This window comes from Nanorana parkeri, unplaced genomic scaffold (assembly GCF_000935625.1).
Source record: "Nanorana parkeri isolate BGI_ZX_2015 unplaced genomic scaffold, ASM93562v1 scaffold369, whole genome shotgun sequence".
NCBI lineage: Eukaryota > Metazoa > Chordata > Amphibia > Anura > Dicroglossidae > Nanorana > Nanorana parkeri.
The window spans coordinates 584600-595856 of record NW_017306637.1 but is presented as its reverse complement, the minus strand read 5'-3'; the positions used below and the strand labels follow the sequence as shown (position 1 = coordinate 595856).

At 40.1% G+C, this 11257-nt stretch overlaps 1 protein-coding gene across 2 annotated transcripts in view; it reads right to left on the bottom strand.

Moving 5' to 3' along the window:
- Positions 1–7415: 7415 nt before the first annotated feature.
- The window catches only part of SCAMP2 (secretory carrier membrane protein 2), a 34913-nt gene continuing 31071 nt past the window's right edge, over positions 7416–11257 (bottom strand). For both annotated transcript variants that reach the window (XM_018558942.1, XM_018558943.1), the window contains exons 8-9: positions 9872–9989; positions 7416–7562 (exon numbers count right to left, since the gene is read on the bottom strand). In XM_018558942.1, coding sequence (XP_018414444.1) covers positions 7416–7562; positions 9872–9989 — 265 coding nt within the window. The remainder of the gene's footprint in view (positions 7563–9871; positions 9990–11257) is intronic.

The following is an 11257-nucleotide window of genomic DNA, read 5'->3' as shown; positions in this document are numbered from 1 at the left end:
TGAAATATGTCAACACACATGGATGTGCGATCTGACCATGTTACACCCTGAATATGAGTGTAACATGAAACATGGTCAGAAACATGAACTTACCCTTTAACTTTTCACCCATTTTCTTAATTATTGCATTTGTAATTTTTTTTTTAAAACTGTACAAAGGAAAGGTAGTGACCAAAAAATAACAAGTTTAACCAATCCTTATTGGCACAGTGATTCCTAACGGTCTCAGGAAACATTCTACATGATATTTCCTTTCCTCATCATAGTAAAAAGAGCTCACAAAAAGAGCTATAGCTGGAAGGAGGGGTTCTTTTTCTACATATTTGTTCTAAAGTCAGGTACACATGGATTGAATTTTGGCCAGTTCGTGCAGCAGCTGAAATTGACTGCACGAGCGCCGCTATTGGCACCCTTCTGCCCAGCATCCAGATTGAAGGAGCCGGTTGGGAAACTCTCAGCTGAACACAGCTAGTAGCCAATCAGCTGCTAGCTCCGTTTGGGTATTCTGACAGCAGCCGCAGTCCACTATCAGAATACAATGCAAACAGTAGGGGATTTGTCTGTCAACGTAAGCGTTGATGTAGGAATCTGTTCCAATTTGTTTTTTGTTCAGCCTGTGGGTTAAATGAATAAAAAAACATGTATACCCCACTTCAAATCTGTACCCCTTTGTCATCTTAGAAAGTTGGGAGGAATGCAGCAACAAAGCATTTACACTGGTCCAAGCCTCAATCTGCAGCATCATACAATGTGTCCATCCAGGAGCTTTGAGATATTTACAGGTGAAACTCGAATAATTAGAATAGCTTGCAAAAGTAATTGCAGTAAGTGCTGCAAAAGGGGCCCAAACCAAGTACTGAGTACATATGCATGCTTGTACTTTTCAGAGGTCCGATATTGTTCTATGTACAATCCTTGTTTTATTGATTGCATGTAATATTCTAATTTTCTGAGATTGTGGATTTGGGGTTTTCATGAGCTGTAAGCCATAATCATCACAATTGTAACAAATCACGGCTTGAACTATCTTGCTTTGCATGTAATGAGTCTATCTCATATATTAGTTTCACCTTTTAAGTTGCATTAGTGAAATAAATGAACTTTGCACGATATTCTAATTATTTGAGTTTCACCTGTACATTATACTGAGTGAGGTGTCTCTGAATGTGTCTAATAAATAATGTAAACAATGCAGTAGGAGTTGCTGTATATCTCCTGATTAGGAAATGTTGAACATGGAACACCATTACTAAAACACTGTCACAACTATTTGGGGCTAAAAGTAATTAAACTATAAGGTCTATATATATTATTCTACATAATGCAATATGGGCATCCTGGAAGCCATCTTTGTTCTTTATACTCTGTCAGTATATAAGGTGAATTTGAGTTCATGGTTTCTGGACAAAGACTCTAACAGCAATTCTCAGAGCCTTGCCACATACATTCCCAGGTTTCTAAATTATGGGGGTACCAGACGACAAGATAAGGACTGACCATGTTCAGTGGCGTCACAAGGGGGGTGCAGCCCGCACCCGGGTGAGACCGTTGGAGGGGTGACACCAAAATGACTGACAGTCATTTTGGTGTCACCTCCATCTGAAAAGTCGGGCACTCGGTCATTGACCGAGCGCTGACAGTTTTGGGAGAGAGAAGGGGACCCTGCAGGATACTTTATCCAGCAGGGTGACTGTCCAAGATTGCCGCCGGCAGGTATCAATAAGATCGCCATGCATGCGCGATGATATCATGACGCACACGCACGGTGACATCACGGCGGGGTGTCACACGATAACCGATCCGGGTGACACCCGGCCTCGGGACGCCACTGGTAATGGTACCAGACGATGTTAGACTGAAATTGATGAGTTGCCATGTCTTAACAAAGGACGAAGGAAACATTCTACATGATATTTCCTTTCCTCATCATAGTAAAAAGAGCTCACAATAGACGTTACCTTATATACAGTATTATTATTTGAGGGGAATGGTATTACCAATCATTTTAATTGTATGATTATTATTGCATGAAGCATATAAATATTTGCTTGAGTAATTATATATATTTTTTATATACAATATTCAACCTATATACCTTATATATAATTTGGTTGTACTTAGTGACATACTCTATATTAGTATACATTATTAATATGGTGTTTTTTAAAAGTACAACTAATTATGTTAGGTATATTGTTATTTTGTAATCAGTAGAAGAATGCGAGTTAACCACTGACCGTGTAGATGAATTCATTCTCAATCAGGGGTGGAAATGTGGCCGCACTGGGGCTCGAGACGGGGGGGGACACCCAGTGGTCACATTACACTGTAATGTTCACTATTATAATCTCTTTCTCTGATTAAATGATTACAGACAGGCATCTGTTCTATCAAAGTTTGTGACTCCGTCAGAACATGTGACCGGTCACCTGGTCACACATTTTAACGTAATCCTGCCCAGTTTTTCGGCGGTGGAATGTGTGACCGCCAATAGGTCAAGCCTTCCAACGCTTTCTCAGCTGTTCCAGGGCAGATCGGCATCGCAGATGGTATGTGCAGGAGAACCGATCTGCCCTGGAACAGCTGATCGGTCCTGAAATGTCACTTCTATCCGACTTTGTGAGAGGGGTGGAATGTGAGATCGCAATCACAGAGTCGGATAGAAGTGACATTTCAGGACCGATCCGTTGTTCCTGGGCAGATAGGTTCTCCTGCACATACCATCTGCGATGCCGATCTGCCCAGGAACAGCTGCGAAAACATTGGAATTCTTCACCTATTGGCGGTCACACATTCCACCACCAAAAAAAACTGGGCAGGATTACGTTAAAACGTGTGAACACGTGACCGGTCACACATTCTAACGTAGTCACAAACTTTGATAGAACACCGCCATCAGGGGGGTATGGCCGGTACCCATGTGAGGGGTGTGGGCAACCTGGGGGGCCCCTTACATGGGTATCAGCTGTCCCAGGGGCGGCATGGCAGAGGTGATGAGAGAGGGTGGAGGAGGCCAGGCCCCAGCAGGCAAAAAAGTTGGGAGGAGGTACAGGGAAATGGACCCCGATGACCAGCCCACCTGGGACCCTGCAGAGTCCACCATAGAGTCTCAGGTGGGCTATGCAGGGTCTCAGGTAAGTCCAGAGTCCAGCACGCTACTGCAACATTAGAGACCGCGGGGGGATTCGGGGGCAAGTGTGATCCGCTCCTGCGACCCCCCCCCAGCCGTCTTGGGAGGGGGGCCCAAGATAAAATCTTGCACTAGTGCCCTTTGGTTATTAGGTCCGCCACTGTTCTCAATGTATATACAAAAGAATTGTTTTTCTTGCTTTCTCAAGCAATACATCTCTTAAAGAGACAATAGGTCTGACAGGTTCTGCCAAATAATAGGCCGCCCTGTTAAATGTTATGGTTTCATTCAAGGGTTAGGTCTAAGGTCATCTTATGGAATAATATTGGAATTTTAAAAGGAAAGATCCAAAATTATTCCTAGTCCAATATTTAGGTAACTGTGTATACAAGCTCAGGAAATGGGGTATTATTTTTAAAGAAGTGAAACCCTCCTGACGTCATAATTAGGTTGAGATAAGCTTTCTCCTCCTACATTTTTGGGTGATGAAAGTTGAGAAGGTGGGACTGGAAAAATAAAGAATAGACAAGACGACGGACACAGGCACAGAAAGGAGATCTGAAGCTGAAAAAAAACATCTCTTGTCCCTACACTGACACAAAGCTGACCACTCAAAGACAAACTAATTTTCAATTATTGGTAAAGTATACATTTCCATTTATCTGTAGGCAATTGACTAGCCATATATATCTAACTAAATGTGGTTATTGTTAGCATCAGGATTTGAGTAAAATGTTATCTGCAGTAAAAACTGCTTCCCTTTCAATCTTGGGAGAAATATTTTTGGAGTCTCCTTGAAGCTGATTTCAGTTTCTTGTCAATGGTTTAGCTGTGAACATCTGTTTGGCTGGGAGAGGTCACGTGTTGAATCTGCACATTATTTTGGCACATTCTGCTGAGCAACTGAGACATTACTAATTGCATTCCAAGATACATCATTTTGTTTTATTAGTATTTGAAAGAATATCCTGTGGTTTTAATATTCTTTGCTGATTAATATTATTGCAATTTTGATCCATATTCTTTATTGCCACCAGTTATATTTTGATTATTATTTTGCACTGATTATAGTTAATATATACATTTTTGCACATTGTTTTTATTTCGTCTTGAGCTTATCGCAAATAAAGAACTCAAATTATTAGTTGATTTGTGAAAATATGTAGCAAATCTATTCCAGATCCCTGCTTGTGTTCATAAATACAATACGTTTTTTTTTTTTATCAGAGTAAACAGTCTGGCAACACTCCCTAAACAAACAGCGGATCCTTCATTCTATTTCTACGCACATAATAACTTTTAAAGTGACATTAAACCCTCAGATTTTTTTACATAAAACAATAGTGTAATGTGTGCCTTACTGTAATCCATGTGTGCCTTACTGTAATCCATGGTTGTTTCCCTTCTCTTTGCTGCTCTTCCTTTTAAATCCGTATCTGTTCTCATGCTGGCGAGAACTTCTGTTTTGCAGCAGACTGCCTTGTCTCTGGAATGGATACATGGTGTCTGTGTGTAGGTTTGTAATCTGAGCCAGCACTACAGGAAGAGGCCCTGAGCTGCAAAGGGAAGTTCTCCCCCAGCATGAGAACAGATACAGATTTAAAAAGGAAGAGCAGCAAAGAGAAGGGAAACAACCATGGATTACAGTAAGGCACACATTACCGTACTGGTTTATGTTAAAAAATCTGAGGGTTTAATGTCACTTCAATGTCTTGACATGAAGTCACATTAATAACAGATTATTATTACTTAACCTCTTGACACTAATGCAATACCACAATGTTCCTATTAAATAATAAAACAGTTTGCACAGTTCCATGTTGATAAATTCAAATGGACCCGCAGCCCGCTTGTTTACACTGACAGAACAGTAAAAAGCACTGTGGCTCACGAGTACAAAATCTGGATCGTAACAACTAATCACGTCACTTCCATTTTAATAGCAGCATTAGCAAAACTCCTACACAGAACTAAAATTATTTATAATTTGCTGATTTTAGAGAGGGTTGCTTGTGCTTCAGCTGAAATTTGTCACAGAGTGAATTTCATATCACAAACGATAGCATTGTATGTGCATGCATTTACAAGAACACTGCCGTGGTTGGCATGTTAGTCTCTCAGCACTGGTGCCATGGTTTTACTTTCCACCAGACACAATAGTTGCACAGAGTTTACACATTCTTATCCACTTTGCTTTGTTTTTTGTTAGTTCCTATCTGAAGGCACAAAACAGCAACACAATCCTATCCATGCAGTTTTACATTTTTAACACTCATCATTGTGTGTCAACCTGCATTTTTACCTTCATTTCAAAAAGCCTCTTGATGTGAAAAATTAGTACATGCAACGGTTTCATAATGCACATCAGAGCATGGCAGAGATCTCAATGAGCACCTTTCTTAATGAGTATTTATTTATAGGTTTTGGCATGCAATACTTTACTACTGAACAGGCCCCATGCACTCACAACCCAAAAACATATGGGTAGGTTAATAAACATCCAGCTTTCCTGTACTTCCATACCATGCCAAGAAAACCTAAGGCCCGGTTCACACTTAGCGTATTGTCGCAGCGGATTCAGCCTGACCAAAAAAATCCCATTCACTCATATGGCCCCTGTGCACACCTAAGCGTTTTGTCGCAATAAGCAAAAATGCCCGTCGCTAGAAAAAGTACGTGAGCTTCTTTTTGGAAGATCTCAGCTCGTTTGGCCCCATATACTCAAATGGGAAATGCTAGAAAATGCACGTTGCAATAAGTTTTGCGCGTTTTTACACACGTTCTGTCAATTGACTTTAATGTATCACAATCTGCTCCTAAAAATGCAGGTAATATACACTTTTACGTGCAACAAAAATAAAATAAACGTGCAGAAAAATAACACGCATTTTACGTGCGAAAACACTAATGCTTGGTTCACACCTAGGCATTTTTTAGCAGTTGGAAAAGTGCTTTTACAGGCCCAACACATCCCAAGATTTTCAATGGCCCCTGTTCACACCCGAGCAGCAAAACGTTTCTTTGAGCAGTTGGTGCATTTTTGCCCCATAGACTTCAATGGGTGCGCCAAAAAACGTGCAACAGAAATATGTTGCACATGTTCGTGCGAGTTTTTGCACGTTTCTACGTGCATTCGTCCATTGCCCGCAATGTTTAAGTTGCCAGTCAAAAACGGATCTAATTTACCTGCCAGAAACAAAAGAAGACTCAGTGCTACACATCATGGACCACTACAAGTACATACATAGCTGAAGAAAGAAGCAGAAAGCGATAAAATCTAAAAAAAAAAAAAAAAAAAAAAAAAAGAGTACAGATGGAAAGCAACAAAAAGAAACAATACACATCGTAGAAAAGAGGTTTATTTCATTTTTTTCTCTTTCACTCACTAGACTCTGCAAGACCATGACAGTTATCATACACAGCTGGTGCTGTCATAACTGAACCCACAGAGCAATGATTTTAGGTTCCCAGTTTTCACTTCCTACATAATAAAGCAGGCCTCCGCTATTTTACTAAAGCACATTTTTTTTTTAGGCCTGAGGGGGGTTAGCTAAATCATTGTTTAATGACAGTGTTGTCTGACAAGGGTTAAAATACAACTCTTTTGTATTATATTACAATGATATGTGTCTTTCAACATTTGTACACATACAATCAATATTAAACTTGGAAAGCCAGACTGTATTGTGTAATGGAATCTGAAATTTTCAAGCCACCGTCTTCAAGTCACTACTGCAGAAGAAACACTGGTACTTAAAAATGGCTGCTGTACTCTTATTGTAAATATGAAGAAACAGAAAAATATTGGAGAAAATATACACGATAAAGAATCTACATATTTTACATCTTAGTACGGCGTCAAAAATGCAGCAAGTGACAAGAGAAAGAAGTTCATTACATTGGCTAGTTCACAAAGTTACAATTCAGTGAGTTTTGAAATACAGATTCCAACAAATTCAGTTAACCCCCTTTTTTTTAACCACAAGCAATCCCACTGAATAAAAGTCATAATCAGAAAAATATTTTAGCCCCACATAAAAAAAGAAGATCAAGAAGAGCAACAAGTAAATTAGTTTATCTCAGAATATATATATTTACATATATGTAGAATTACATATAGTCTCTTAGTTGAAGGATAATGTGTGGAGTGCTGGAATCTGCCACCAGGGGCCTGAGAAAGGCAATTGGCTTTAGAGAATCAGTTTTACTCCCTGGAAATGCAGTAAGGATAAGAGGAAGGAGGAGGCAGAAGGATAAGCAATGATAGACAATGGAATGCAGATGATCAGTTGCCCTGGAAGGCCCCCCTTGCAGCGGCAGTAGCAGCTCCAGTAGCAGCATTTTGCACATTGCGGTTGGAGAGGATACCCTGGGAGAACTCCTCCTGTGCTCTCTGGAAGCTAGCACCTGTGCGGCGGTACATTGAGTGAACCTGTCACATAAAAGGTAAAAGTGGAAATATTAGCACACACCAGTTAAAAACCCCAAATCAACTAAATAAAACATTTGTAATTACAAAATTACTACACAAAGCATTCTGGAATTGAATGTTAAAAGTAATCTATATTATTTAGGGCTGCGGAAATTAACGATTAATCCCTCGATTATTATTTTGATCGATCAAAGTTCTTTTGATCCGTACTCCCCTCTCCGCCGCCTTCCGGGTCTTCCGTCGGGGATCCGGTGACGTCACAGACATCGACGTCACCGGACTCCTCCCCCCTTCCCCAAGTGGCTGTCGGCTAATGAAGGGAAGGGGGGAGGAGTCCGGTGATGTCGATGTCCGTGACGTCACTGGACTCCTCCCCCTTCCCTTCGTTACCTGATGGAGCTGCTTGGGCCGGTGAGTACACATCCTAACTCTCCCGGCCGCCCGGGAGAGAAACACTTTTTACCGGAAAGGTTTAATCTGCTCAATCGAGCAGATTAAACCTTTCCCTGCAATCGTTTTTTTTTTTTTCTTTTCTGACATCGGGAGCCGCGGCCTGACCGTCAGTCAGAAAAGAAAAAAAAGGCATACGATTGCATAGCTAGATTCCTATTGGCTATTGCACTTTGCAATAGCCAATAGCAAACTAGCTAATGCACCTGCCCACTGCTGCTGTCAATCAGCAGAGGGGGACCTGAATTTTTCTATCAGGTCCTCTTCTGGTGATTGAAAGCAGCAGGGGGCGGGTGCATTAGCTAGTTTGCTATTGGCTATTGCAAAGTGAAATAGCCAATAGGAATCTAGCTATGCATTCTTATTTCTTTTTTTTTATTCTGACAACTGCAACTGGCAGAATACTAAAAAAAAAAAAGTCTGCAGATAGCAAAGAAGCTATTGCTTCCTGTGCTATCTGCCATCATTTCAGGGGGGTGCTCTCTCCCAGTTCCCCCTAACCCCCCTTCTGCGGATGGGGGGGGGAGAGGGCACCTCCCTGAAATGAGAGGGACACCTCCCTGAAATTGCTTATTTCAGGTTGGGATCCCTGGCATTGGCCTATACACATACAGCACAGCAATGAAGTAATAAAATGAACTAGGATCACACTAATACAGCACGTTATTATTCTGAGTTGCCCCACTCAAGCGGTGGCCATATTGAGTGGGGCACGCGAGATTAATAACGTGCTGGATTAGTGTGATCCTAGTTCATTTTATTACTTCATTGCTGTGCTGTATGTGTATAGGCCAATGTAGTTGGATCTGTATGTGCGTTATAATTAATCGAAATTAATCGATTAAAAATGTTTTCGATTAATCGAACAGGAAATTTTTAAATCATTACCAGCCCTAATATTATTCTAAAACTACTATTAAAGTCACATTTTTGAGGAACTCCGCACATACTTGATGGGCTCGTCTTTTTTCAACCTGACTAACTACGTAACAAATTTCTTCCACCAAACTAGAAAGTAAAGACTTGTGAATTGTCACCTAATCTTTGGCTAAATACAGCCCATACATCCAAATACAGCCCATACATCCATAGGGATGCAGTTTAAAAAAAAAATGTACAGGGCATGTTTCATACACTTTTTTTCTTTATTTAAAAAAGTGACCAAAAACAGCATTGTGGATTTAGATAATACACTATCTGAAAATCAGACCAACCAAGTTAAATTTTAAACTGAATAGATTAGTACACTCATCTACAGTAATTAGTGTACTGTAATTTAATGGTGACAACTTCCTTATTCCTTTTTATAGGAGCTTTGACTGGCATTCGCGTTCGTACGTAAACACAAAATGCTTAGATCATAAAAGAGCTGAATGTTGAGCTTTCATTAAAAAAAGAGAATTACGGGGTCAGGGCTTTTCCCCATAGTTCTCCTAAGGGTCATGGGAGAACACAAAACTAGCGTTCTCCTGTGACCCAAAGCTCAGTATACCGCAAGTTACAGCTCGCGGTATACGGAGACGCCGCAGCCAGGACGGATCCCGACATTACTGTTTCTGTTCGCTCACTTCCCGATCTACCGAGCCGACCTGTGACAGTTTCATTGTCACAGGTCGGCTCAGATTATGAGGCCGAGTGAATAATTCTCCTTTAAGTCACTGAAAATGGCCTAAATTGATTTAACATGTTGCAAAACTAAATACAATTTTCTAGCAGAAAACCTGATCTTAGATCTCAGAAAAGCTGGTGTAAGTTATCTGGTGGTCCCTTTACTGGTTATACTCTTGCAAATTCCTTTATTTCCATAGTCCTCAGTTGGCAAGGGTCTATTTTGGTATGGTGGGTCACCAAACACTCACCTTCTTCAGCATGAAGAGAGAGAAGACAGCAGAGACCGTGAAGAAGGTAGCCACGACCATCATAATCACAGCAACAGCAACATTGGTATTTATCATGGTGAGAGCCATTATCCAACCACTGAAAAGAAAAAGAAAAAATCGCTGTCATCAGAAAAGAGCATTTCCTAAATGAAGGCAGCAGCAGAGGAATTATAATCTCAAAGGGTAAACAGAAACACCCTCCCCTAAAGAGTAGGTATTGGAAGTATCCACAAAATGTATCAGAACCAAAATCTACACAGAAATATGTATAGTATAAGATCAAAATGTTATTATACTTCAGAACAAAAACCATATACCTCACCCCCTCCCAGCAAAAAAAAAAACCTTGCTAAAAACAAATAAAAACCCTATTAGATGCATGAGGGTAAAACCTGTGCAGGTCAATGTCCGGTATCGTGTATAAAGTGTAAAAATGCATATAATGCTTACATCAAATGCCAGTACTCAGAAGAAAACATATAGCCGAATTGATGCCCGTAGTGGAACAGAAAAAGAAAAAAAAAAAAAAAGATTCCTGGATTACAGTATGCAGTCTTTGGAGCTCTAAGATACATGATTTTGGGTGAGATCTTTCCACTTTCTATTGTTTATCATTGTGTGGGACACAATATATGAGGATTTTCACATCACAAAGCATCTTGCTCATTTGTCTCAGGCACACAGCAGGGAGCATGGTAGAGCCCGTCCCCCAAGACGTACTGCGATATGTTTTCTTGTGAGTAACAGCATTTGATATAAGTAGACTTAATATTACACTATATGCACGATATGCACGATACTTGACATTGCCATGCACAAGTTTTATCCTCCGGCCTCTAGTAGTGTTTTTACTTTGTCAAAGTTTTTTGTTGGTGGGGGGATGAATATATAGTTTTTGTTATTCTGAAGTATAAATAAAATTTTGAGATATATAGAGAGATATATAGAGAGATATATAGAGAGATATATATAGAGAGATATATACACATATACATACATATTACACATACATACAGGTGAAACTCGAATAATTAGAATATCGTGCAAAGTTCATTTATTTCACTAATGCAACTTAACCCCTTCGTGACGGGAGACGTACAGTGTACGTCTTGTCACTTTGTGCCTATATGACTGGCCACGTACACTGTACGTGACGAGTTATATCAGGCTTTGTAATGCCGGTATTTGCTGATTCTCAGCATTTAACAGTCATTCATTAATGTCTCAGTATTGAGGCATTAATTAATGAAATAATTAAGCTTTTTGTAAAAGCTTCTTCCTTTCATTAATGAAAGAATGAAGCCGTTACATGCAAATAGAGGACCGCAATTTGCGATCCCGTATTTGACAGCTCAAAATAGCAGA